The sequence below is a fragment of the Falco punctatus genome (genome assembly GCF_963210335.1).
Source record: "Falco punctatus genome assembly, chromosome: 1".
Taxonomy (NCBI): domain Eukaryota; kingdom Metazoa; phylum Chordata; class Aves; order Falconiformes; family Falconidae; genus Falco; species Falco punctatus.
This window is the reverse complement of record NC_137580.1, coordinates 88,157,808-88,184,315: the sequence shown is the minus strand read 5'-3', so window position 1 is coordinate 88,184,315 and position 26,508 is coordinate 88,157,808. Positions and strand designations below refer to the sequence as shown.

Sequence of the window (26,508 nt, the reverse complement as noted above, 5' to 3'; positions counted from 1 at the left end):
AGCAGAGCTTCAGCCCTGGTCTGGCAATCAAGCAAACCCTTGTTTTCTACTCACATTTGGTGTAAACTGCCACGTCTCCCCAGGCACGTGTACTGATGGAGAGGTTTTATCACAGGGCTGGTACTGCCCATCTGGAGAAACAGGGTTGTTAAATTTCAGCCCTTGTTGGGACTCCCAAGATGGGTTTTTTTAGCTAAATGTTAAGAAACTTCTAGGTAGGGACTGTTGGTGGCAGGGAGATGGCAAGGTGCTGGCAATGGTGGCGGAGGGGTGTGAGGGAGATGTGGTGGGGAGCAGAAGGGTTTGACTCCACCAGTTAGGGAGGACTTTACGCCAGATTTGGTTTTCTCCCCCTCCACAGCCTGCCAGGGAGAGTAGTGCCAGTGCCACAGTTTTTTGCAGCCAGTGCCAGGGGGGACTGGAGGGGAATGTGGGGTGCACCCCAGGGCTGGGTCCTGTCCCCCAGCCAGTGCCACCCTCACTGGCAGCATCCCCACCCCGACCAAACGCTGCCAGCCCGCGCCACAGCAAAGACCCAGCCTTTTCCCCCTGCTCTGCAGCCACAGCAGGGGAAGAACACCAGGTTTAAGCATTTCTGCCATATTTTGGGCATTTTTGCCGGGGACATTTTGCCGGGCTGGCCACGGGCAGGGGGGTGCCGACACGCATGGCCAGCCCCCCAAGCCGAGCCGGTGCTCTGCCCAGGCAGCTGTGCTGACCGCAGGCCCACTGCTCAGGAACAGCCTTTGCTAAAAATTACAGCCTGGCTGAAAACAAGAGCCCACTTGGGCCAAACACCAGCTGGGAGCCAGGAATAGCCCCAGCCCCAGCGCGCACCGCTTCCTCGGCATGCACTTTCTAGCACGTGGCACCCAGAGCATCGCTGCTCGGCTGTGTCGCGGGCAGGGTGGGAGGCGGGAAGAGCCATTTTTTGGCCCCATTTCAGCAATGGCTCTCGGATGGGGTGGGTGGGGGGTATCCAGGTCCTTTTTGCCGGCAAGCAGGGCAGCTCAGCGTTCCCAGCAGGAGGCACAGCACCTCCCCAGATCTGGGGGGCCAGCAGGCTGCACAGTGTGTGCCAAGCCCCCGAGGTGGTCTCGCTGCCCAGCTGCCCAGACAGCCTCAGCTGCCAGGCCCTGCCTGGTGCCACTGCCGTCCTCTGCCAGGGGTACTGTGGCTGTCCAGGATGGGTCTTCCAGGGGATGGGGACCCTGAGCACAGAGGTGTCTGCTCCCAGGGTTCAGCCCTTCAGCCCTCTGATGCCCTTGGAGAGCCACAGCCTTGTGCCCTCAATGGACCTCCTGGGCAAGAAACATCTGGCCCTACTGCCCTGGTGCCCCTCACATCCTGGCCTGGCACTGGAGCAGTCTGGGGGGCTGCAGCCATTTGGGGGTCACCAGGGCTGACCAGGTCCCGCCACGCTCTGCAGCTGAACCTGCTGCTCTTGTCAGCGGGGCCTGTGACCACCCTGGGCTGGACCCGGGCACACCTGTGGGGCAGCTGCCCTGTAGCCTCTGGGCATGAGGGGCTGGTTCTGGGCTGCGCAGTGGGGCAGGGGGCATGAGGGGACTGGGGAACAGGGGGAACAGTGTGACATAGAGGGACATGGGGCACGGGCAGCATGGAGGACACAGGGGGAATATGGGGGGATGAGGGGTATAGGACACAGTGGGACACAGGGGGCACAGTGGGACATGGGGAGAAACAGAAGACAGTGGAGAGGGGGGACACAGGGAGCATGGGGGCACTGGGAACATGAGGACACAGGTTAACAGGGGCTTGAGGACATGGGGGCACAGAGAACACAGGAACACATACTGATGGGGAGCATGAGGACACAGGGGCACGTGGAGCATGAGGACACAGGGGACAGGGGACTGAGGACTCAGCATGTAGGGCCTGAGGACAGGGGGGACAGAAGGCATGAGGACATGGGAGAGCAGGGCTCAAGAACACAGGGGGACAGGGAACACGAGGACATGGGGGCACAGGGAACATGAGTATAGACGGGGGGACAAAGGCCCAAGGACCCAAGGGACAGGGAGCATGAGGACACAGGGGATAGGGGCCCGAGGACATGAGGTGACAGGGAGCACAAGACACAGGGGACAGGGGCCCGAGAACACAAGGTGACAGGGAGCACGAGGCCACGGCGTGCAGCGGCCCGGGGCACACGGGTGCCGGCGGCGGGAGGCGCGCGCCCCCTGGCGGTCCCGTGCGGCCCTGCCCCGCTGGCGGTGGGGCGGAGCGGAGCGGGGTCCCGGCTCCTGGGCGCGCCCGGGGCTGCGGGGGGACACGGCGCGGGCTGCGGGGGCACACGGCCGGGGCTGCGGGGGCACACGGCCGTGGGCACGGGGCCGGGCTCAGCCCCTGAGGCGGCGGCAGCCCGGGCTGCCGGGGGGCACACGGGGCGAGCGTGGCCGCACGCTGCCGGCGGTGCCGGGGCTGAGCCCCCTTGATTCACACGGTCCGGGGGGGAAGGTCAGCGCAGGGCCCTGAGCGGGCTGCTGCCGCCAGCCGGCACAAGCTGGAGCCGGCCGGGAATTACCAAACTGGGCGATGGCCACCACCGTGCTGGTGGCAGGGGGCTGCGGCTGCATGTGGCGTCCCGCGCTCGGCATCCCTGCACAGCATCCCACGCTCGCCAGCCCCACGCAGCATCCCCTGCTCGGCATCCCCACGCAGCATCCCGTGCTTGGCATCCCGTGTGCGCTGCAGGCCCCATGGCACCTGGCACCCCCAGGCAGGAGCAGCAGCTCTGCTGTCCCCTCCCCATAGCAGGGCGGCTGCTCTGAGACCCCAAACCTGAGCTCTGGGGTGGCTTTATAGAGCCCTGGCACCTGCAGGGGCCTGCAAGCACTCCCTCACAGGGACCATGGGGCCTTCAGCTGGGCCCCTTCACCCCCTGAAGATGCCCCTTCCCCCCTGTGGGCTTCAGAGGGAACCCAAGCCTTGTGCCAGGAGGATGCTCAGGCCTCTGCACCCATGGGTGCTGCAGCCACCCCTTGGGCAGGTTGGCGGGGGGAGGGCTGGAGCAGCGGTTTCTCCCCAGAAATGATGAAAACCTCAACCTGCCTCACTCTGCTCCCATATAGCAACCTGTGCTCTAACACCCATAATTCAGGAGAAGACAGGAACATGCCTGGAGCTTCAGCACATTAATTATGAACCATCCCATTCGTCTGGGCCCTGACTCTGCCCCCACCTCAGCAGGCAGCACAGGAGCAGTGCCAGCAGCTGCAGCTATTCCTGCCAGAGTAAAATTAGCTCCATGGAAAAAGCCATCGGTTCCCTGCGACCTGCCCCAGAGCACTGAGTAGTGCTGTGGCCCTGGGGACAGCCCCGTCCCTCCAACAGCCAGCCCCAACCCTGGGGAAAGCAGCAGGGCAGTGTCTGCAAGCACAGGGACTGCAAGGACCCTGAGCCACTTGCAGGGTCAGGATTTGGCCCTGGGGATCTATTGCACCAGAAGGATAGGGGAAGCCTCATGCCTGCCTGCATGGCCATGCATGGGGCCAGTATCCCCAAGTGCCACCCAGACACGGTCCCCCAGGTCCCTCCCCACTAACCCCGCACCCCCGTGCCAAGTACCCTGCCCCAGCCACATTGAAGGGACACAGAGCCAAAGAGGCAGCAACCCACAGCCGCCGGCAAGAACCTCGGCTTTATTCCAGCCCCTAGACCATCCTTCTCCCAGCGGCTGCCACCACCTGGGTACAGGGACATTGCAGGGCAGCTCCAGGCTTGCAAAGATCCAGGTTTGCAAAATCTTCACCAGCCAAGGTCCTGACATGCTTTTTTGTTATGTTTTTTCCCATTCACCCATGAAAGAGACGCAGCACCTCCCTGTCACCATTGCAGCAGGGCGATGCTCATGCGGAGACCATTGAAAGGCTGGGCTAGACCCTACAGAGTTGATGAGAAGGGGCCAAGCAGGCCCAGGAGGAGCAGGGGGGACAGGAGGTGGTGGTGGCCCCCATGTGGGGACCCACCACTGGCCGTGGCCGCCCTGGAGGCGAAAACCTTCCTGCTGCGGAGGGGCTGCGGCGGGCGGAAGTTGTTGGTCATTTTTAGGAGCGTGGAGCCGGTGGCCGGGAAGTGGAGGGTGCTGACGAACGCCCGCAGCTGTGCAGGGGGAGAGGCAGGGTGGGCAGGCACTTTGCTGGGCACCCCGAGCCCCTCCCCGCTTGCGAGTCCCCTCTCGTGCTACCCCACTGCCGATGGCACAGGACCCATGGCGTGGCCCCACACCGGCACAAGTCCTCCCACCACCCCTCGCTGCTTTCCTGAAACCAGACCCGTAGGGTAAGTACATGAGGCAGGTCCTTACAGGGACGGGGTCTTGAGTTTTAAAGGAGTCAATTGTGTTTCAGTGCCTGTGCTGAGCACTTACAAAGTGGCTGGTCCGTGACTCCCTCAAGGACTCATCTACTAAGATGCCTGGGCAGCAGAGGAGAACTTCATCCATCCATCCACCCAGGCACCCACCCACCTCCTTGGACCGTCTTCCAAGCTCCAATGGGTTCACTCCCATTTCACCTTCTGAATACTTAGGCTGGGCAGGAGAGCTCTGTGGATGGGATTTCTCCTTGCTGGCATGTGGCCATGGCCTCATTACTTAACCCCCATAAAACTAACTGGTTGCCAGGAGCGTTATTACAGAAATGACTTTCCCTGTGCTGCTTAGGGGTCAGGAAGGGCAAGTAGAGGGGCCACCCGGGGGGTCCGGCGTTTTGGACACGGGGCTGTGCATGCCAGTACCTGCTCCCGGCCGATCTCCACTGGCTCCTCAAAGACAGTCCAGACGACGACCTCGCTGCAGTCAGGGGTGGTGAGGGAGCCCTGGTAGCGGTAGTACCTGGAGAGCCAGCCAGCATGCGGCAGCAGGGTGCTCAGGCGGAAGGTGGAGGCCAAATCCACAGAGTCCCCTGCAGGGCAAGATGTGAGCACTCAGCCCACCCCGTGCCGGGGATGTAGCAGGGACAGCAGGGCCACCCTCAGCGGTTTCCCTTCAGCCAGATAGCCCCACGGTCTAGCAGGTCCCCCCCTACCCAACCCACTGGGGCACACCCCTGCCCTCCCACACTGGGGTCTCTCCCCATTCCACCCCTGCCCTGACGAGGAGGGGACTCACCAGCATGGGAGACATTCCTCAGCCCTGCCACAATGGTGTTGTAGTTGGTGTTAGGGGTTTCAGAGACCTGCAGAGGGGGAAGCAAGCAGCTGGGGCAGGGCAGAGCCCGGGCAGGGCAGAGCTGGGTCATCCTGCACCACTGAGCATCCGCAGGCAGAGCCACCCCCAGCCCCACATCGCCGCAGAGGGGCAGCGGGAAGGAGCTCCCAGGCAGCACCCCCTTGAGCAAAGCTGGTGGGGAATCATGGCACCTTTTGCCACTGAGGTTCCGCAGCACCTCCTGGCCTTCACCCAGCCTTCCCGCCCACCCTCACTCCCTCGGGGCAGCTGTGCAATGCTCCCCAAGCTGCACTGCAAGCAGCCTGATCCTGGGGTGCCCCCCCCCCCCCCCCCCAACCCACCAGCAGTGTGACTCCCCACAAACCCACCTGGAAGAAGAAGCCGAGGACAGCCAGCCCGTTGGGATGACCCTTGGCCTCTGCCAGCGTCCGGTACTTGACATTGATGTGGACAATGTGCAGCTGGGGAAAGCACGGAGGGGCCAAGGGTGGGCAACCACCCCCAGCTGACCCCTGGCAGAGGGGCACTCACCCACAGATCAACCTGGCCAGCCTGGGGCGGCCAGATGCTGAGCCAACCACCCCCCAGAAAAGCCCTCCCAGTCCCAGGTCCCACGGGCGCTCCTGCAGAGAGGCTGCTCGGAGGATCAAAGCACCCCCATGAAGCAAGCATCCTTTGAAGGGGGTGCAGAAAGTGGACCAGCAGTCCCGGGGAGCCTGCCAGCCACAATACATAAATTTTGCTCTCCTCTGGCAGACAATTAATATTTTAGAGGCACAGAGCCTTTTTCACCCAGAAGGATCCCAGTGCGCTTGGCACAGCATGCTCCTGCACACTCTTGCTTGCATTCACTGACTCAGCGTGCGGTCCCAGCAGGGTGCAGAGCCCTCCAAACGCCGCTGAGGGCCTCCAACAAGGCAGCTTAGCCCACACACGATAAAGAAAGACCTTGAGTCTCACATCAGCTGCTTTTTAACCACTCAGGTGCCCTGCGCAGTGGCTGCTTGTACCCCAGCACCAGCACAAGGCTGCAGTGATTGATGGCGAGCACAGCCAGACTCGACAGTGCCACACCGCAGAGCCCTGGCACCCCACTGCATGGCACCCTCGGGACGCAGCAGCAGCATGCTGTCCTATCACACCAAGGACTCAGGGGCCACCCAGACAGGGCAATGGGTGCTTTTTCTCGCCTACCTCCATGGGGAGCTGGCGTCCGTCGAGGGTGTGCTCAGAGCCATTCCCGGCTGGGCTGCCCCAGTGGAAGTGGAGCTGCAGGGCACGGTACCTGCCGGGGAGGCCCCCGCCGCTGATGGCGATGTGCTCAGAGGCCGACTCACTCACCAGGCTCAGCATCACTGCGAGGGAAGCAGGACAGGGTAAGGCTGAGAGTTTGGATGCGGGACAGCCCTGGCCCACCTGGGCTCATTCTCCCCAGGCTTCATCCCCGTGCTAACACAAAGCGGTGGTGGAGCTGAGCCCTGGCTGGGATGGTGCCCGAGGAGCCGGGGCAGGGGAGGGTGCCCACCTGCAGCACGCACCTGTGTGCCCATCGTTTGCCAGCCTCCACTTGCCCGGGGGAGCCTGGTCGTAGCCCTCAAAAAGGATGTCCCCAAGGCCACCGTCCCGCTGCAGCCGGCGCCTGTCGATGTTCACGGGGGACTGCTTGTCACCGCCACACATGGCTTTCAGCTCTTTCCAGTGGCTGGGGCCTGCAGAGGAGGAGCAGGGGCACCGCGGGCAGCCACCCAGCCACTACTACCCCAGGGAGGACACAGGGCCGAGGCTGGCCCCGCCAGCCTCAATGTGCTTGCTTGCATCCCATGGAAGCCACCCTCCTGCCCGGCCAACCTTCCCCCCTATTGATGAGTGGGGGCTTATTGCAGCCTCATCCATAATTCAGCAGGATTTCCTCACGGGGCCAGGGACTATATTTAGCCTGGCAGCATCATCCATCCCTCCAGACTGCCGCTAGTGAAGGGCAGGATTTTCTGCCAGCCCCTTCTGACTGTCCCTGCAAGAAACGCCTGCTGTGGGGCCGCACCAGTCCCCGCCCCCCCACACCACAGCCCCTGGTATGGCTGCCGTGACACCCTGCTCCTTCCCCTGGTGGCCCAGGGGCAGCCCAGGCTGCCTGGGGTGTCAGCATCAGCAGTGGGCACTGCCAGCAGCTGGGCTGCAGTTCCACCCAGGGAACGGGAGCTCCCCCGATGTCACCAGCCCTGTTCACCCAGGGCACCCCCGGTCCTGGGGGAGCTCAGGGCATTCCCCCCCAGGCACCACAGGCTCTACTCCAGCACACCCTGTGGCGGGGCAGCCTTTGGCTACAACCAGGCTCTGGGGGAGCTGTCCCCTGCTCAGCTGTCACACTTACCTACCTTCCTCTTGGTCAGACAAAACCCCAGGCCCATGCTCACTCCCACCTCCTGCCCCCCAGGCTTAAGCCCTGTCTCCTTCCCTTCTTTTCTTGTTAGTCCAGGCAGCTTTTTGCCTGGAAACCCTGGGATCCACAGCCTGGCCATGCCGCTGCCTCCCCAGCTCCCCAGCATGGTGCTGCTGGGTGGCACCACAAATTACCCTGTGCCTTCATTAAGGGACCGCTCCCCGTGGCCCTGGTGTGGGCACATGGCCGGCTCCATGCTGCCCGAGCCGCTTCCCACCGGCCCTGCTTCCCTGCCAAAACCTGCCCTCGCCGCCGGCCTGGTGACATTAAATCGCTGGTAACACCAAGCGCTGGTCCGGCAGGGATAAGTGGAGCCCAGCGATTTACATGCACCAGCCACGGCCAATATGCCACGGCAGCTGGGCACGGGGCATGTAAACCCAAGACCTATAAAACAGTTGGGCTGTAACAGCTGATTAAATGCTCGTTGATCCTTAATTAACCTTTTACAAGCTATTTGCATGCTTTGAGACAAAGTGCCCCCAGCCATGCTTCCCTTCCCCAGCACGGGCAGGCAGGGCTTACCACCTGCCCAAACGGAGCCGTCCGTCCTCGAGCCGGGCCCCTGTGCCCCCAGCCCCCTCGATGCCTGTGCCTCGCTGGGGTTGCTAATCCATATTTTAAATCCAGGATTTAATTTGCTTCAGGTGAAAGGGAGTAAGGCTGCCCCAGGAGCACCCAGACCTGGCTGGGGTGGGAGACCGGGGCCAAGCTGCTCCAAGGGGCTCAGGCACCTGTCTCCAGTCTCTACACCAGCACGCCTGGAAGCGGGGCTCCTCTAACCACCTACCTTGGTGTGATATGGGGGAATTTGCCCTTTTCCAAGCCATGCTCCTGACTGCAGCCTCACTGATGCTGCTCAGGGTGCCCACAGCCAGGCTGTGGGGAGATGTGGGGGCCTGAGCCCTGCACAGCCCCAGCACACCCCATCCCGCGCGTGGCGCCACTCACCGCATTTGGGGTCCTGCGAGTCATAACACCACTGCCCTGCGGGAGAGAGGAGAGCTCAGGGCAGGCAACGGAGCCAAGCACCCACTCCCCAAACCCACCCGCAGCCATGCCCAGCCCCCCAACAACGGGGACACTCCTCATTGCAGCTGGGGGTCCTGCTGGCACTTGTTTTCATCCTGGTTATTCTTGGCGCTGGTGTTTTCACACTCTCCCTGCCTCCCCCGGCCGCTCCACAGGGAAACCTCCCTCAGCATCACTCCAATCCTCTCCAAGGCGGCCAAACCTCGCTGCTTGCGGGGCTCCTTCCCCAGCTGCTGTGAGGCCATCCCCCCCTTACCCACCCTGGGGAGCCGAGGCAGCCCCTCGTCCCACACCAGATGCCTTGCCCACCCCCCAGCAGCCCTGGGTGAGCAGGGAGCTGAGTGGGGGGCTGCCGCAGCCCTCCCCTGGTGCTTCCCGTGGCTCCCGTGGGTGGACTGGCAGCAGAATGCGGTTGCGGGGGGCTGTAGCAGGCAGGGGATGGCGGTGGGCAGGCCTGTGCCCATGCTTCAGGGACGACGGCTTACCCCGTCACTCAGGGCTACCGAACTCCCACCAGCACTGCTTCCCGCACTCGAGGTGGCCACAGCAACCATGCACTCGATGCTGGGTGCTGGAGCAGCAGACGCAGGGAATGCTGAGGAGATGCTGGTGGGATGCTGAGGAAGCCAGAACCTGGCTCCTGCTGTCTGCACATCCACCCAGGGCCATCAGCTCTGCAATGGGAGCCAGGAAGCACAGCCCTTCCCTGCTCAGCTCCCTGTCCTGCTCCTGGCAGGAGGTACAGAGAAACCTGGAGCTGCTTGGGGCCAGCCTACATGAGTAGTCTCTGCTGATGACCAAGGGACTGTGCCAGTGGGCCGGCTGCAGGCGAGCCAAGCCATGTTCTCATGCCAGCCGCAGCCGCTCAGACCATCGGGACAAAGGCAGCCCTGCCTGCCTCCACCTGTGCTGCTCGTGGCCCCAGGCTGCAGCACCGCATCCAAATCCTTACTAAAGCAGTACAGGAGACACCGGCCCCAGAGGAGAGCTGGGATGGTGCAGGACGCAGAGGGTCCCCAGGGCAGGGACCTCGGGCTTTCCTTCCTGTCCAAGGGGAAGCCGAGTTCCTGGGAGACCCCCAGAGCCACATCCACCAGCCCTCACCCGACCTCGAGCATCTTCTGCCAGGAGCCAGGGTAGCGCTTGCTGCCACCAGCCTGACCCAAACGCAGGTGAGCACCCCAGTGCCTCAGTCCCAGGAGAGCAGCCCCAGTTTGCTCAGAGCTTTCATCTTCCTTAGTGGTTCCCAGTGGTGCAGGGCTGTGGGGCGGATGAGCTGAAGCCCAAGACCCAAATGCCCCAAGGGGACCCTGGCTGGCCTGGACACCTCCTGCCAAGTCAGATAGCCCAGGGTGGGCTGGGACCTCCCCAAGCCTAGTGGCACAGCAGGGACATCCACTAGTGGGGAGGAGGATGGCGGGAGGGCAGGGGACGAGGGCAGGGGACGGCTCCTGGGCCAGGCCAGGTGCCCCAGTCCCTACCTCCAGCCCTGCTGGTGCAGCTGCCCCCAGCACCCCGGCCCTACATCACCCCCCAGCACGGGGGAAAGGGGAGGGGATAACCAGGGCTGGCACAGGCGACCACAGCCCCGCAGCCCCCGACCCCGGTCCTCTCCCACCGTGGGGACCCGCCGTGTCCCCTCCGGCCACCCCAGGTGCCCCGGGAGGAGGGCGGGAAGGCGGCGCATCTCACCTCCCGCGGCTGCTCGCACGACGAGAGGCAAAGTCAGAAAAGTTATCCCCAGCCCCTGTGTCCCCATGCTGGAGCAGGGACGGGCACCGGTGGGCAGCGGCCCCGCCGCGACGCCCCGTCCTCCGCAGTGCGCCCGGGCCGGCGGCGGGGCTGGGCGGGAGGCAGCGCTGGCAGCGCCCGGCAGCCCGCAGAAATCCTCCGCTCCAGCCTGTGCACTGCTGTTAAATATTCATCACAAGGGCTGAGTTTTTAACTCCTCGGCTGCTAGGAGGGAGCGGGGGAGCGGCCCGGCCCCCAGCCAGCCCCTCTGTGCTGTGCCAGGCCCCTGCCCGGGATGCCAGCCCAAGGGCAGGCGGCAGGGACAAGGCAGGGGAGGGGGGGGCTGGAAATGCCCCCGGGTGCAGCACGGGCCCGCTCCCCGCGGAGGGGGGAGGGGGGGCCCCCCCTGTGCCATCCTGCTCTCCGTTCCCAAAGCGGGGGCTCAGCAGCATCCCCGCTGTGCCCCATCCTGCCCCCGTGCACGGTGCTGTGGGGCCACAGATGGGCCCCAGGGAGGCTGTCAGTAGTCAGAAGGGGCTGGGGGCACCAGCTCTGCCCCATCCCCTCCCCACTCCTTGCAGGCACATGCCATGGGACAGCCTTACCCCCACCCCCAGCTTTGGCAACCCCCCAGCCAGCAGCGGGTCCTGCCATCCCCCATGCTCCCGTTGGGGACCTGATGAGGGGCAGGCAGTGCCATGGGGACCACGGGCTGAGTCCAGCTCATCCCTGCCAACAGAAGCCCCTCCCTGGGCAAAGCCCAGCAGGCACCCACAGCACCCCATCCGCAGGGCACAGGTGGTCTCCACAGCCATGCTGTAGGGGATCCCCTGAGTCACCAAGGAGCAGCACACTGGTGGGATAGGATTCAGCCCTTTCCCCTCCAGCTGGCCCAGGCAGGTGGGCAGCACTGGGGCAGGAGCTCAGCACCCACCTGGGCATCACAAGAGCCTGGTGCAAGCACCCCATGCTGGTGGGTCCAGGTATTCAGCTCCTCAACAAAGAAGCAGCGCATGCTGGCCCCATTGCACCCATCCTGGCAGGTTCCACGGGAGCCAGCGCCTTGCCAGCAGAGCTGAGCTCTCACAGTGGGCAGGTGGGAAGGGGGTGAAAACACAGGAGCAGAGTGTTGTCACGTTCTCCTAAAATATCTCTTGCCATCTTCAGGCAGCAGTGAAAGGAGGCCACAGGGCCCAGCCCGCAGCTCCTCTTGCCGGCACTGGGCCCTGGCCGGGAGCGATGCCTGCCAGGATGAGCAAACCCGGCAGCAGCACAAGGGCAGTGGGAAGAAGCCTCCTGCTGCCAGCTTGGCCAGCAACGGGCTCCGGCTCAGTGGAGCTGCTTGGCTGCCACATGCTACGAGGGGACAACACACCCGGTGGGACATGTGCTCGGTGGGGTCTCTTCACAGCATCTTCGTCCCCCTGCTGGGCAGAGCCAGCCCCAGGCAGGTGCCTGGGCAGCACGGACCCATGTGTTTGGGCACGGGTGCGGGGCACAGAAGAGGGCAGCAGTGCAGGGCTCCCCCAGGCTGCTCTGGATTTGTGCCATGGTTGATGCTTGGCCCCTGCTCCGGGGATGAGGTAGTTTGCAGAGGGCTGCGATCATCCTTCCGGAGCAATCCATAAAGGGCGGGCAGGCGAGGAGGAGGGTCTCACCGAGTCCGCAGCCTGCTGCAGGGGAGGAGAAGAGCTGCTCCAGCACCCAGGGGGGAACCGAGACCTCCCTTGGAGACGTGAGCCCACCAAGTGGCACAAGCACCCCCACCTTCTGCCCGCAACAGGACAGCCCATAGTGCCAGGCAGTGGGGGGGAAACTGCAGACCCTTGGGGCTCAGGAGCTGATGGACCCACCATCCCTGGGTTATTCGCCCCCAGAGCATTGCCCAGGATGGAGGTGCCCACCAGGACGTTCTTTTAAAGTTCTCAGGCTTCTCCAGTGGTGATTTTGGCAAGGAGGGCAAGAGCAGAGGTGTCACCACAGAGACTGCATGGCTGGGAACGCCAGCGGCACCATACTGCAGCATACAACCCAGCATGTGACGGAAGCGAGTCCCTTGTCCTACTAAGGGCTCTGCCAGGACAAGGAGAAGCACATCCAGCCCAGGGACCCACAAGAACCCTGTGTGGCTGGAGGGGGCTGCAGAGCCATGGTGGGGCTCAGCATGGCCCTGCCACGGGGCAGGAGTGGAGCAAGGAAGCAGAGGGGGGCTACAAGGCACAGGGAAAGGCAGCGGCAGCACTGAGGTGCTGTGCCGTACCCTGCTCCCTCCCATCCCCAGCTGCCCTGCTCCCTGGGGTGCACCACTGGCTGCTGGCACAGGCACCAGGCAGGAGCAACCTCCAGTTTCTATAGGAACCAGATCAAACCTTAAAAGAGCTGCTCTGTACTTGCCGCGGTGGTGGTGGTGAGCTCACAGCCGATCCTACAGCTCTGTGCTGTCCTCCTAGGGAGAGACCACATCCATCATCCTACTGCCATAGAGCCGGGAGGTGGGTGAATCCCTGCAGATGCACGTAGTCACAGCACAAAGGGCAAGAGCCATAGCAGGGGAAAAAATACCGCTGAAAAATAAAAATAGTTACTTAAGCTGCAGCCATCGATCAGTCGTGGGCATGGTGCCACCCTGCTGGGAACCCCCACCACGTGCACCGTCAGCAAGCACTGTACCAGCACGCAGTGGAGGTGCCAAGAACAACTCCTGGAGGTAAATCCCGCGCTGCCACCTGGGAGCCTGGCCAGTGTCCTGGGTTGACGGGGACAGTGACAAGACAAAGGCTTGAGCTGCCAGAGTGTGGTTCGCATCACCCAGGGATAGGTCCACAAAGGGTTGTAGGCATCCAGAGAAGCAAGTACAGTGGGACAGTGAAGTTCACTGGCAATAAATACTCCATCCACTTCTGATTTTCCATGAATATCTTTGATCTCCATAATAAACTGCTGCTAGCCCAGGCAGAAAGCCGGGAGCAGAGCAGGGAGCACAGCAGAAGCCCACTGCCGGTGCCGGCACAAAGGAAGCACTGTGGCTGGCAAGTGTGCACTGGCCACACGCCACTGCACAGCCCCTTCATTCATCCCATGCCCCCACCACTGCCGGGGTCTGTGACATCTCCCCCCCACAGCCTGGCACCCCCCGGGGTCATTGCCAGCACGTGGCCCCTACACGCGTCCAACCTGTGTCCCCACGTCCCTGGCATCCTCTCAGGGGCTGAGCGCCCTGGACATGCCGCACTAAGCATGGCTACCAGTTACCCTCCCAGGAAAATGCATTTTAAGCTGGTAAAAGCTTACAGCTGAAGGCTGACCAGCAATGCCCCTGCCACAGCATCCAAATGTCAATGCTGACAGCCGCTGCCCCCCCCCCGCCCCCATGTCCCTGGGGAGCAGTGGTGAGCCCCGAGAGCGCTGGCTGTGCTCCAGGCACTCCTGGCTGCAGCATCGCCCCCGACCCCAGGCAACAACAGGGCAGGAAGGAAAGGCAAGTTGTATCTGCACAGGGTCTTGCAGCACCAGCAGAGCCCCACGCGGTCCCTGCCAGACTGAGCCCCTCCGAGTGCTCACAGCCTCAGGCAGCTGCTATAGAGAGGCATTTGTCCCCCCAAGACCAGCAGCGAAGGGTGGGCTGCATCCTATCGCCCTCGGCTGAACCGGCATCTCGGCATCTCCCAGAGATGAGAGGCGAGGTGCTGGGTCCTGGGGGCTGCGCTGGTTCGGGTCCAGCAGTGACGGAGGCAGCTGCGGCGACAGCTGCCCTCTGCGGGCACAGGAAAGGGAGAGCGGAGCCCTCTGCGGCACCCGTGGTGACGATGACACTGCACGCTGGACGGCTTTCAGCGATGAACGCATCCTGCGGCCACGAGCGGGGCACAGGGACAACCCAGCCATGCTGCGGGGACTTGTGCCGCAGCACTCGCAACGAACACTGTGAGCCCGGCAACTCATCAAGAAATGAGTGAACGTTTCCAGCACCTGAGCTCCCAGCCCGGAGCATGGGCAGGCGACACCGGGGCCAGGTCTGGACCGTGCAGAACGGAGCTGCCACTCTTCCCCTGCACCCACACCCAGCCCCTCTCACGGCAGGCTGGGACCAGGAGATCAGTTGTTAATTTTTCAGCTAATTCCCCCAGGTAAAGTGGATTTGACTCTGCTTGGCTCTGGAAAATGTGATTGCAGCGCTTGATTGCAGCACTCCTACTGCAGGCCACGCACAGGGCTGTCTGCAGGCCAGGGGCAAGGACACAGGGGCTCCGCAGCCCTGCACCCACTGCCCAGCCGGCTCCAGGGGCAGGTAGGTGCCAGCAGCACAGCTTTGCCCACTGCAAAAGGTCCTCCAGCCAGCACACTGCCCACACCAACGTTTAGAGTCTCCAGTCACGTCACTCGAAGTACATACCACTCAAGAGGTGACTTCCACAGCAAACACCCAGCAGCACCGCCGAACACACCTCGCCTGGACAGAAGAGATGCGACCGTTCGCCTCAGACCTGCTATCGCGCCACCCGTACGCCACCAGCCTGCCAGCTCCAGCCACAAGCCTGCACAGCTGTTTGAAGAGGCTGATTTATCCAGCAAGTTCTTTCAGGAGGGTATTCCCCGCTATCAGCCAGCTTTGTTAAATAATTGAGTGTTACAGGCTCTTTCTGGAGAGGCAGCACCACCTCGCAGCTCGGCGGAGGGGACAGGGGCAGGAGAGCCCCCCCTCCACCACACACCCCAGCTCGCCTCCCTGCCTGTGATGTACGGCAGCCCGGGCTGGTCCAAGCAGAAATGCCACGTGCAGTGCATCGCCCCGCAGGTCAGCTGGGGCTGGCGCCGGATGGGAAAGCCCCTGCACACCCAGAACACACTACCAACCAAAGCTCCTCCTGCCACCCCAGCACCGTCACCCCAGCACACTCCCGCCAGCCCCCCTACCACACAGGAGGTGTAACACACAATGAAGGAAAGGGTGGAGGTACCCAAAACCTTCCTCCAGAAATCCAATGTAAAGTTTGGAGCTCAAATTTTGGAATAGCTGAAGAGGGAAGGCCAGTGGGACCTTGCATCAGGCCTCTCCACCAGCCTCCCCAGTGCCTGCTGGGCACCCAGAGGCAGCATGGCTCAGTGCCAACACCGTCCCCCCTCTGATTTCACAGCAGCCACCAACTGTTCATTGCCGGTAGCCTGCTGCCCCACACCGGGAGCTGGGGGTCTGGACCACCCCCCTCCCATCCAGCACAACCACCTGACTGACCCTCCTGCCTGGGGCTCAGCATCTTCCCACAGGTTTGGGGAGCACAGCAGGAACAGGCTGCACTTCAACTTTTTGGGTATAAAACCAACTTTCTTAAAGTTACACTAATACAGATAAATTCCACTGGAATTTGTACACAGAGGGACCCCAGCAGCCTCCCTGCTTGAAGTTAAATGCATTTATTGATCTTTTTGAAAGATCACAGCTCAGAACTGTGATTTAACAGGACCTTCCTTCACAACACTGAGGAATCACGTTGATGCAGAAATCAGGAGACACTGGAACAGGCCATTTCTCTTACAGAACACAATTTATTTGGCATTTGGATGAAATGTTTCTCACAGCATCTTGAGAAAAAAAAAGAAAGATTAGTGCCAACCCCAAAGAAAGATGTTAAAACAAAACAACAAACAAAAAAAAAAATCCCGAACAGTGTCACAGGGACTGAATTATTATAGTATCAAATTTAAATTCTACATGGTATTTCACAGAATATCAAAATCTTTTATACGCTGCCACAGTTAAGTCCAGTCACAAACCAACTACAAAGGAGAAGCCTGCAAATGCAGTGTTGGCTAAAATTATTTTCCAGGAGAAGGTAAAAAGCAGTGTCTCATTCTCTCTCGCAGCCTCCCAGGCATCCTCCAGCCCAGCAGTCAGGGTATGGTGCAGCACGGCTACGAACGTAGCCCGAGCATGCAGCATCTCTGCTGGCATCAACTCCAACCCACTCAACATTCAAGGTGCACAATACTGGAAAATTAAAGCTATGTCGTACCGTAGCAGGCAGGTAATGCAGACTGTTGTTAGGGGAAGCACATCTTTATCACTGAAAGCATCTATTCCAAAGAAACGCCTATTTCATTTGGAACCTGGGAACATCAGAAGCAAATGTATGAACTTTGATTCGCCTCCTCTACACTCATCTGCTCTAATTTTAGGGTCCAGCTCCCAACTTGCAAGGAAAACTTAAAAGAAATTTCTGTATATTGCATGTTCCTTAGCTAGGAAGAAAAAAGAAGTTTCAGCAACTGAAAAAAGAAGAGACACATGTTATGGATTGCATGAGACAACATTGTCTGTGCTTTGCCACTGAAAAGCCACATCTGAAAGATAAAACCATCTTTAAAAACAGCTTCAAATTCATTTAACATTAGATGGGATAAGAACGGTAATAATTACTGGTCACAAAAAGATTTTCTTCCCAAGTGAAGCTTGAGATGCACGAACTGGCCATCACCCCACGACACCTCTGGAGGCAGAGCACCCGCTGACTGTAAGATTAAGCCTTCAGAAAAAAATTTCCACCCACTTCATTATTCTTCTAGATCAGTGTCCTGCCATGAATGGGTAAAGAAATAATCTGAGGCTCAAAACTAGACACAACTGAACACTACGCAGACAATATTTTTGTACATCTGAATGACAGTTTTGATTTTCTAGCACAGAATGAAACCCACCGTCCCTCTAACATTACAACACTCTACAACTCATCTCATAAAAAAATTAGAGGCTGCTGTGAGACTGTACAGGTATCACCGGTAACAACAACAGAAGCGAGTATCTAGGGCTGTTCTTGAAGGAACAGCCGAGACCTCAATATGGCACCACAGCACACTGTAAGGATGGGGAATCTGAAGAGTGGTTTTGTCTGTGGCCTCAACGGGAGGTGCAAGCCCAGCACACAAGCGAGCGCTGCAACTTCACAACAACTGTGGTTAAGGACATCCCTAGAGGAATGCACTCGCTGCTCACTCGTGCTGCTGGGAATGATGTGGTAATGCCACCTCCCTCGCTGAGTCTGGAGGGACATTTGGGATGCATCAGTAGTTAAGAAAAACATCCAGAGAAGCGAACAGCGGGGGGGCTGGGAATCAATGCACAAAGTAACTCCAAAGATCTCATCAATCTAATGGCAATCAAAACAGAAAAGTCTTCCTTGGGCAAGCATCAACTCTCTGTAATTGGTGCTCAGGACAAACTGCTTACCAGTCACCTTGCCAAGGGCAAGGAAGGTTTGCTGAGGAGTCAACCGCTGTCAAGAAAACTTAACTCTTCCCCAGTTGGTCCAGAAGTCTGAGTAGTTGTGACGTTTTCTGCTACAAAGGATCTTACTTCAAGAGAGAGTACTCAATGTGAAAAAGCTACATTAAAAAGGGAAAAAAGAAAGACAATTTTATTGCCAAATTAGAAGCTCACCGAGAGGTAAATGAGCTGTACTGAGTGAGCTGCTCTGTTCAAGGCAAAATTTCCCTTGTTTACAGTTAAGAGGAAGGAGGATGGGGAAAAAAAGGAGAGAAAATAGCAGCCTCTGTGCCAATACACAAGTGGAAAAGGCTCAGAAGCAATGGGGGAAATATCACACTGAAGCTTCTACAAAGAAGCCTCCATTTGGAATAGCTACAACCAGGAGCCACCATGAAGTTGCCAGTTGTAACAGAGCTTATTTTCAAATAAAATTCACTACAGAACCAAAAGTAAAATAAAAAAAAACATTGAACAGATTCCCGCAGTGTTAGGAGAAGTGTGAGGTAAGGTATCTGTTCACCTCAGCCAGAAAACACAGCTTCAGAGACTAAACCAAGCCAAAAGGCCTTTTGTTATTGCGCTAGGATACTACAAAGAACAAATATTCCATCTGGCTTCAAAAGAAATTGCAAATTTTCTATTTTGCACTTCTAACAAAATATTTTTCAGGAACAGATTGTAGTAGCATAGACTTTGCATCCTACTTAAGTGTACACTATCACAGCCTGTCCTACAACAGAGCGTAGCCAGCTTGAGAGAAGTATTAACCCTAAGAGCCTAGTTTACATCCCAGTGCTTAGCTTCATCCAGCTGGATGCAGCACAAAGGTTACCATCTACAGTATGTATACATATATATATCTCGCCACCCAGAAACACACACACGCGCACACACACATTCGTACCTATAAAACTAAAGAAAAATCAGTACATACAATGTATAAAACGTATGAATGTGCTCAAAAATGCACAAAACCCGCTTTATTTTCATACTTCAGAAATGCTCGATCATTTGTACGCATGGTTCTGACTACTGCTATCCATCCACTTCGTTAGACCAGGACTTGAACTCAGAGGAGGAGACGCTAAAAGATCCCACATGGTGAAGAGTTGCTCCTTTCGTTTCGTACCACTGCTGTTGGAGCCAGTCACACCAGAGAGCAGGCTGCGGGTGGTGGTACGGCTCCAGGCGGAGAGGCTTCCTAACATGCTTTCTCCCACTCATGTGCCAGCAGCACGCCCCAGAACTGTGATTCATGCTCTCCGAGGGATTCAAGATCGTTTGCAAGTGCCTGAATGTCACGACACCAGATACGACCTCAATAACAAACCTCACAGTTTTCTGTGCAAAAGGAGCTGAATTGTCCAGACCAATCCCCAAGTACAGTATAAGCCTATGGGCAAGACACAGAATAGAAAGTAGCAGCATATTCAATGGGGAAAGAGTCAGCTGCACCGGGAAACCACAACAGTGGGTTAGGATTTGTCATACAAGTCTGATTTCTCATCATTACTAGAAAAATAGATCACATACCCACCCCCGCCATGCAGTGTTTTCTTCCTGTCCCTCTAGGCTCGCACCTTTCATAAGGTAACAGAACACTACTCACAAGGGGCATTCTTTACAAATTCCTTATAATCCATCTCATCTGCTGACTGCTACAGTAAGTCAAGGAGAAGCAGAGGCAGAAGGAAGATAGAGGGAAAGGATAAATTATTTGTACACTGAAATCCAAACTTAAAATCACCTGTAAAGATTATTTTGCACTCATAAAACCAACAGTACCTGACTTTGGGTTTAGTGAGGGAGTGAAGTAATCTTTTTGCCATCTGCAAATTAACTTAAAGAGTTCAGTCTGAGGGGGAAATTTAAGATGACATATCAGACTGAAGGAAACTGCTTTATTCATTTAAGTACATCAATCTCATTATAACCCCCCCTTCTGGGACCTGGATAAATTGAGGGGCACAGGGGAAATCCCTACAATAGGGTTGGCCATTTATGGGACTCTGATAAGGAACAAGTGTCCAGTTAGAATTAAACAGCACGTATACTGTGTGTTGATCACTGTTTTTAAATGGCATTTGCAGAACTGTAAAGAAGTGAAATGGAGGGAACACACTTACATGCTAAATATAGCATGCAATAAGTAAAGCAAGAACAATGGTCTTTTATCCAGGCCAATCTTGTGCAACTGTTCACTAAACTTAACGAACGGAGTTAAACTACAAAGAAAATACCTTAATCTTCCTTACGGGATTATAACAAACAGGGGCTTCATTTAGTGAAGTCAGACTACATCAAAGTTAATTGCTCCCCATCTCTTCCCTAAAGTACTACCTAAAACATATGAGGATTCTACCAGAGGGACACAAGTGTTACACAGACCCAGTTTTCTTTATGGGCCATAAGTTTACCCGATGAGATTTTGCAGCTACCAACAAATAACTGTAATTGCAAATCCTAGTTTTCTTACTACCCACTTGTCACATATTGTGTAGATCATTCATCCGTCACTCCCTAAGGTGTTCTGAAACAGCAAGGCAGATCAAAACACACACGTTTCACACCGTGTAACTCTTACTTGGTGACATGTGTTTTAGCTCCTCAAGTGTTCCCATTCCATAAAACAGGCCCCAGTCCCTTCCCCTGCAGTTCCGTCTTCTCTGCCTTTTCCAAGTTCAGCACTCAAGTGAGAGAAAGCAATTGAAAGGTGACTGCCCCCCACCCTCCTTTTCCATTGTCTGTTCCCTGGGTCCAGTGGATCCAGCCAAATCCAAGCAGCTTTCTTCTGGTATAATTTTGTTTCCTCTCGGGTTAAGAAAAAAAACCAAAACAAAACACCCTACCCATACTTTTTACCTCCTTAGAAGTCAAAGGAATTCTCTGCACTCTTTTCCATAGCCAATGGAAAAAAAAGAGCAGTTATACAATCCATATTTACAGGACAAACCAATTAGTGAATGAATAACGACAGCCAAAAATTGAGAGGCACAATCCTAATCTAGAACATAAAAAGCAGTGTTCAAAAAACAAAGTGGAGATTCCTTCTGAAGTTCAAACCACGGATTAGTGTTTGTCTGTGCAAACAGTTGCTAGAACTCTGACTGGTGATCAGCTTTTTACTCCTTTATACAATGGTATTGAGAGAACAGTGGCTGTGACGGCTGCCCGTAAGAGTTTCTGCCGGTGTGTTTTCATTTAGCGGTGTGTCAGGAGGGACAAGAAAGGTGCTGCTGTCAGCAGAGTCTTCCAGCTCCACTGGAGAAGGACCAACTGAGGGAGGAAGCGATCCCTCTGTAAGCTGTGGGGATACGTCACAGTTTCCTAGTGATGGAGGACTGCTTTGCACAGTCTGCGAAAGAACTCCATCTGCAAAGTACAAAAAACAAGCAGCATCAGAACATGAAGCATTATCAATTCACATTCCTAAATAGATTTACTATCTGTGTTTCTGGAAGCTCCAAGTTTTTCCTGGTTTTGCATTAATGCACAAAGAGATGACACTGCAAAAGAAAACTATGCAGCAAAAATAAAACTTCAATATATAAATAAGATACTTGCACTAATCAGGCTCACTTATCTTGTGAGATATGCTGCTACAAAATCCCAAATTGGAATGATTTCTACAGTATGTGACTATCACAGCTGCAAAACTGAAGAGCACTGGGTGAATCATTAGAAAGTGATATTTTTGGTCAATTTTTGGGGGGTGTGGGTGGGAGAAGTGGGGAGGAGAGAAGCAGCTTGATGTATTTTATTCTAAATCTCCTGTACTTGACATTTGTTCTACTTTTTAATACCAATCTCCAAAAGACCAGAAAAGGTACCAGCGTAGTGGAAACTAAGCAACCAGGCAACCCGTCCAAGGTAAGGCTTGAAAACAGGCAAGATACGAGTTAAAGTGCTTGCAGCGTGGATTCCATTTGTAATTTAGGCGATCCAAAGAACCTTTGAGAAAAACCAAGCTTAATGGTATATTTTAACAAAAGACTTTTCCATTTGCAGAAATAGGAGATTTTATTGTGAAATATTTTCCTATCACAATCACTGAAACACATGATTATAGTTTAAGAAAACCCAACAACCTACCATCTAGCCAAAAAGAAAGAGAGGAAGAAAGGAGAAATTGTTGCCTGCATACCTGGAGTGGAACAAAGGATGCTGTCTGGATTGACAGAAGCCTCATAAGGAGGAGGTGGGTCATCTGGATGTTGAATATCTGGATACTTGTAAGCAGTATAGGGCGGAGGTGGATCATGGAAGTGAAATGCCCCACCTTCCCCATCATCTGAAAGATGCAGTGGAGTAAGGCCAGTTCCAAAACCATCAGGACCATAATCAAAACCAGGCATCCTGCGGCCCAAGTTAAAATGGTGCACTATTTCAAGAGAAGAAAAAAAAGTGACTTTAGCCCATGCTTTCCTCTTCTTCAGTTTAAGGCAGATCTCAACACCTGTCTCCACTTTTCACACCCAAGGAACTCACGTCTCCTGAAGACCTAAAAAAGTCTACATAACCTACACAAGTAAGCTCACTGTGGTTACACAACAATAGCCAGGGCCTCCTGCTCCCAGCCTGTTTGCCCTGCATCACATCTACATTTGATCCTAACCTCTTCAAGCTAAGGGGATCATTCACACATAGAATATATTTCAGATTTGTACCACATACAAACAAAACATATTTTTCCATTATTGGCTAAAAAAGTTCAAGTCTGAAGAACCTACCAAGACACACGCACAGGCACAGTCAAGCAAGACTGTGACGTTTCTCACCTTTACATACATCAACCTGTCAGCAAGGAGCATGAGGCACAAGGTAAAAGTGTTGACATACAAGTGTTCTCTTTGAATGTGGAGTGGTTCAGAGAACCAAAACTTTCACAAACCATGACCAGCTCCAAGCAGCCAGCACAGAGCTACGTTCGGGTGTAGTACTGACTAGAACCTATAACCAGACTTATGCTGATATTTTCCACAAATTTGTATTTCTTCTGCTCTCTTTATTCTGAAGCACATACACTACTTAGATCAAGATGCATTAGACACAGGCTACTTACAATTTGCTCCAATCAAAGACTCTATGCGCTCTCTCCGCCTCTGACGTAGCCGGTGGACCATGAAGAGCAGCAGAGAGAGGATGAGGAAGGAGGAAATGCAGCTAACAATCAGACGCATTCCACCAGCCATTGAGTCAAACAAACTGTTGCCATCTGTTACATAAAACATACAAAAGAAGCCCGTTACTGTTGTTCAAGACTATTTTTCTTGGTGTTCTGTCAGTAACAGAGAGAAACGCAGAGTAAAGATTCATTAGCCTGATTTAACATTTATCTGTATTTCAAAAATGTAAGAAAATGATGAATCATCAGGTGATTTAGCTATTTATTCCAAGGAGAGCTAAACATTTCTAAAAATATCTTAATCAGCAAAAGGGACAAGGTGCTGATGGCTTCAGGTCTCTGAAAATAGGAAAAAGGAAAGGTTAACAGCATTTTGCATATCTACTTGTCTCCCTGGCATGACTGATGATGTTATACTGAAGAGGACAGCAAGCCTGGAAGCTATGGGAAAGGCCTAAGAACCAGCAGATCTACACACTATGCCTACTTGACTCCTGAACACCTTAACTTTTACATCAACAACAAAAATCTCTAGTCATTATCACCAAGATCTGGTCATCTAAATTCCAGTGTCATTGGTACATTGGTTAGCACCATCAAGTGACAGGAACTAAAAATACCTTAAAAAGCTGAATCAACATGATAATCACCATTCAGGAACTGAAGGGATTAAGGTAAACAGGAATTAAGTATTTTCCTAGAATCACATAGAAAGCAAGTGGCAGAACACAAAACAGGCAGGAGGTTAGGACTTTGAGAGCTCTATACCACTGCTAACCAGATCCACACTTGGAAGGCTGTTGCGACTGCAAATTATCACTGTTCTACCAGTACCAGACGTGACAGGTATTAATTTTTCACAATTCAACTAATCACACTTGGTTATGCTTAAGTAGCAAGTGCACATACAGACACTCTACCGTCCTGGTTACTGCTGGGATTGAACTAATTTTCTTCAGAGTAGCTGGTACAATGCCGTGTTTTGGATTTAGTATGAGAATAACGTTGATAACACCGATGTTTACATCGTGCTCAGTACAGAAACTGGGGGGAGTTGGCGGGGGGCTGCTGACCACGGCTCAGGGACTTGCTGGGCATCGATCAGCGGGTGGTGAGCAATTGTATTGTGCATCACTTGGGGGTTTTTTTCCCCTCGGATTTTATTCCTCTCTCTCCCTCTCCACTTCATTACAATTATCATTGTTGTCTTCATTATTTTTACTTTGTTTCAAGTATTAAACTGTTCTTATCTCAACCCATGGGGTTTACCTTTTCCCAGTTCTCCTCCCCATCCCACTGGGAGTGGGGAGTAGCGGGTAGTTGTGTGGTACTTAGCTGCTGGCTGGGTTTAAACCACATCTACACAAAGAAAAATTACCTAAAAATGACTGTGCTGTGTTCTTTGCACCAGTTTCCCGTTAAAGAGCTCTGAAAGAGACACACACCCAGGTCAGGTGTGGATAAGAAACAGATGAAGTGGCTGCACAACCTGGTCACCTACTGCTACAGGACACGGGCACTACCAGGCACAAGCCCCTCTCCCCAGCCACCGTGGTGCCACTGCACTCCCTACAGCAGCCAGCCAGATCCTGGCCACCTCTCCTCTCAATACTTTTCCTTTCACTAACAGACACTAAAGCTGTATCAAAGATCCCTTACAAAAGCAAGCTAAAAACCTTACAAAAATTCTAAGTACTGGCTTGCTACAAATGCTAGTAACATTAAAAAAACACCTCATTTATACATCGGCAAAGTACATGGCTAACAGGCTGGTATTATTACATAATGCATTCCTGGCAACAAGAAATTCATTTAGTAGTGCACCATGCATGGAGCTTGAACATCACACCCTCTCAAATCTGGCTGTGCCGTACAAAAGCCTCTGTGCTGTCCAACCTTTTAGCAACTCTTACTGTCAGAGCTTGAACTGATGCAGTCACACACCAACCAGCACACCCTCCTGAATGCCACAGACCTGCCGTTATTCCTCCTCCATTTCACGGCAATGCTGACTCCATCAACATCACAAATTACTGCTAGTAACTGCCCTAAAGAAAGTGAGTGAAGTAAAACATACACACAGCCAAGCATGACACAATCTCGTAGGCAGGAAGTCTGACTTCCATGTATTCTCTTTAGATCAGCTACAACTGCAGTTCTTGGACCTTCTGGGGGCACCTTGGGCCTCTATCACACTGGTCCCAGCCTGTGAGAGCTCCTAACATCCAACCTGTTTAGTTGGATAAACTACTGTCAAGTCCTAGATTAAAAAAAAAAGGACAAAGACTCAGCCTGTGCAGAACAAGGTAAGTCATCACAGATCTCCACCCCACATAAATACAAACAGATTATTTCAGAAAGACTGTTTTACACTCAATCCAGTAGTAATACCCTGCAACTGCACCAGTTTAGTCACTAGAAAAGCTTGTGCACCATCAGCTTTTTAAAAGTATTTTATTTCTTTTATTACCTTTTCACAAATAAGAGTTGAAGGTCTGTCTAAAAAAGAGCCACACAGAAAAAATTATTTTCTACCACATCCACAGAGAGCAATAGACAGATTACCTTGGTTTCAGCATTACTACAGGAAAGATTTTCCTCTGCTATTTATCTTCAACTAAATAGTTGCATCTTGCAAAAGAGTATAGCTGTGATTGCCCAGCTTACTCCTACCACTGAAAAACTCCTCTGCTACCAAGTCCTTGAGTAATAGTTGTTATCCACTTATAATCATTGCTCACCCACTCACACTGCGAGAGCTGATTACCTGCCAGCCCAACAGCAGGATTTATTTCCCCCTAGTCTCTCCTTGGGTGATTAATTTACTTACTGTTGATTAATAAACTGTTTTCTTTCCTTGTAACAGAGCTTAGAGAAGATATATGTTAAGAATTGGACAAAGATAAATACATGCTGATTAAGGAAAGCAATTCATTAATTTTGCCATCTGGAAGAGTCATTTATAAACACCCAGAAGGAAAACCGAAATGCTTCATTTAAAAATTTCAGTGTTTATCAGTAGCTGAAGTAACTTCATTATGAAGGAAGTCTGACAACTGCTTGATGATTCTTCTCTCAAAAATTAAGTTACTAAAAAAACCAGAACACTTCAGGCCAGAGTATAATGAAACAGTTTTATTTAGCATCAGTAGAGAAAGAAGAGCTTAAGGATCAGAAAGAATGTGGTAAAACACACTCTTCAAATCAGTATTCATGAAACAGTTAAGACCCACAGCAACAAGCAAGGATTAAAGCATGAGGTTATCCCAGGTCATCTTATCCTGTCTGCCGGATGATGCTTTGCTGACACTGTTCCTGAAAATAAAAAAAGTGAAGATAAACTCTTAACTGCTGTAAGAGTGGGAGGAAGACTCCTCTTTTGTCCCCACTCTATCACCGACCAACCTGCAATACTAGCTATGAACATCTGTTAAGCTTAGCCCTCAGAACAAATGTGAGTGACAGCCAGGAGGAGCTAGTGGTCTTTAATTTCTGTAGTTGAGACAGATCAGAAAGACTGCAATTTTGGAAGCCAATAAGCACCCCTTTTCTGAAACGGAATGAAAGAACCCTCTGACCTTCCACGTTTTCCCTAAGAGTTCAGAACAATAGTTCCTTAGTGCACTCAGATAAGATTAGGTTCTTTCAAAATACCAGGAAATAACAGTATCACAGAACAGTTGCGGTTGGAAGGGTCGTCCTGGTATCACCTAGTCCAACCCCTG

The 26,508-nt window shown here is 54.4% G+C and overlaps 2 protein-coding genes across 3 annotated transcripts in view; both read right to left on the bottom strand.

Moving 5' to 3' along the window:
* Positions 1–2,303: 2,303 nt before the first annotated feature.
* LOC308058670 (carbonic anhydrase 15-like) lies at positions 2,304–15,801 on the bottom strand. Its single transcript, XM_080374834.1, has 8 exons — positions 10,359–15,801; positions 8,586–8,621; positions 6,733–6,903; positions 6,389–6,549; positions 5,563–5,655; positions 5,135–5,201; positions 4,762–4,928; positions 2,304–4,125 (listed from the first exon to the last, which is right to left on the bottom strand). The coding sequence occupies exons 1-8, from the start codon at positions 10,423–10,425 to the stop codon at positions 3,907–3,909; spliced, it is 981 nt and encodes a 326-aa protein (XP_080230960.1). The 5' UTR covers positions 10,426–15,801; the 3' UTR covers positions 2,304–3,906.
* A 120-nt stretch (positions 15,802–15,921) lies between these two features.
* DGCR2 (DiGeorge syndrome critical region gene 2) overlaps positions 15,922–26,508 on the bottom strand; it is a 51,066-nt gene continuing 40,479 nt past the window's right edge. Inside the window, exons 8-11 of one of the 2 annotated variants that reach the window (XR_013925900.1) lie at positions 22,721–22,873; positions 21,803–22,039; positions 20,243–21,030; positions 15,922–17,774 (exon numbers count right to left, since the gene is read on the bottom strand). Coding sequence is in view for 1 of the 2 variants with exons in the window: in XM_080374550.1 (XP_080230676.1) it covers positions 20,789–21,030; positions 21,803–22,039; positions 22,721–22,873 (632 nt within the window). In the remaining variant the exon portion in view is untranslated. Of the gene's footprint in view, positions 17,775–18,598; positions 21,031–21,802; positions 22,040–22,720; positions 22,874–26,508 lie in introns of those variants that run through there. The other variant, XM_080374550.1, reaches the window with a different exon arrangement.

Excerpts from the sequence above, each read along its gene's own strand:
- LOC308058670 (XM_080374834.1), bottom strand. The coding sequence starts at position 10,425 with ATGGGGACACAGGGGCTGGGGATAACTTTTCTGACTTTGCCTCTCGTC. Across the intron at positions 5,656-6,388 it reads GACGCCAGCTCCCCATGGAG|CTGCACATTGTCCACATCAA; the intron begins GTAGGCGAGAAA and ends TGCTTTCCCCAG. Across the intron at positions 4,929-5,134 it reads GAGGAATGTCTCCCATGCTG|GGGACTCTGTGGATTTGGCC; the intron begins GTGAGTCCCCTC and ends CTTGCCCTGCAG.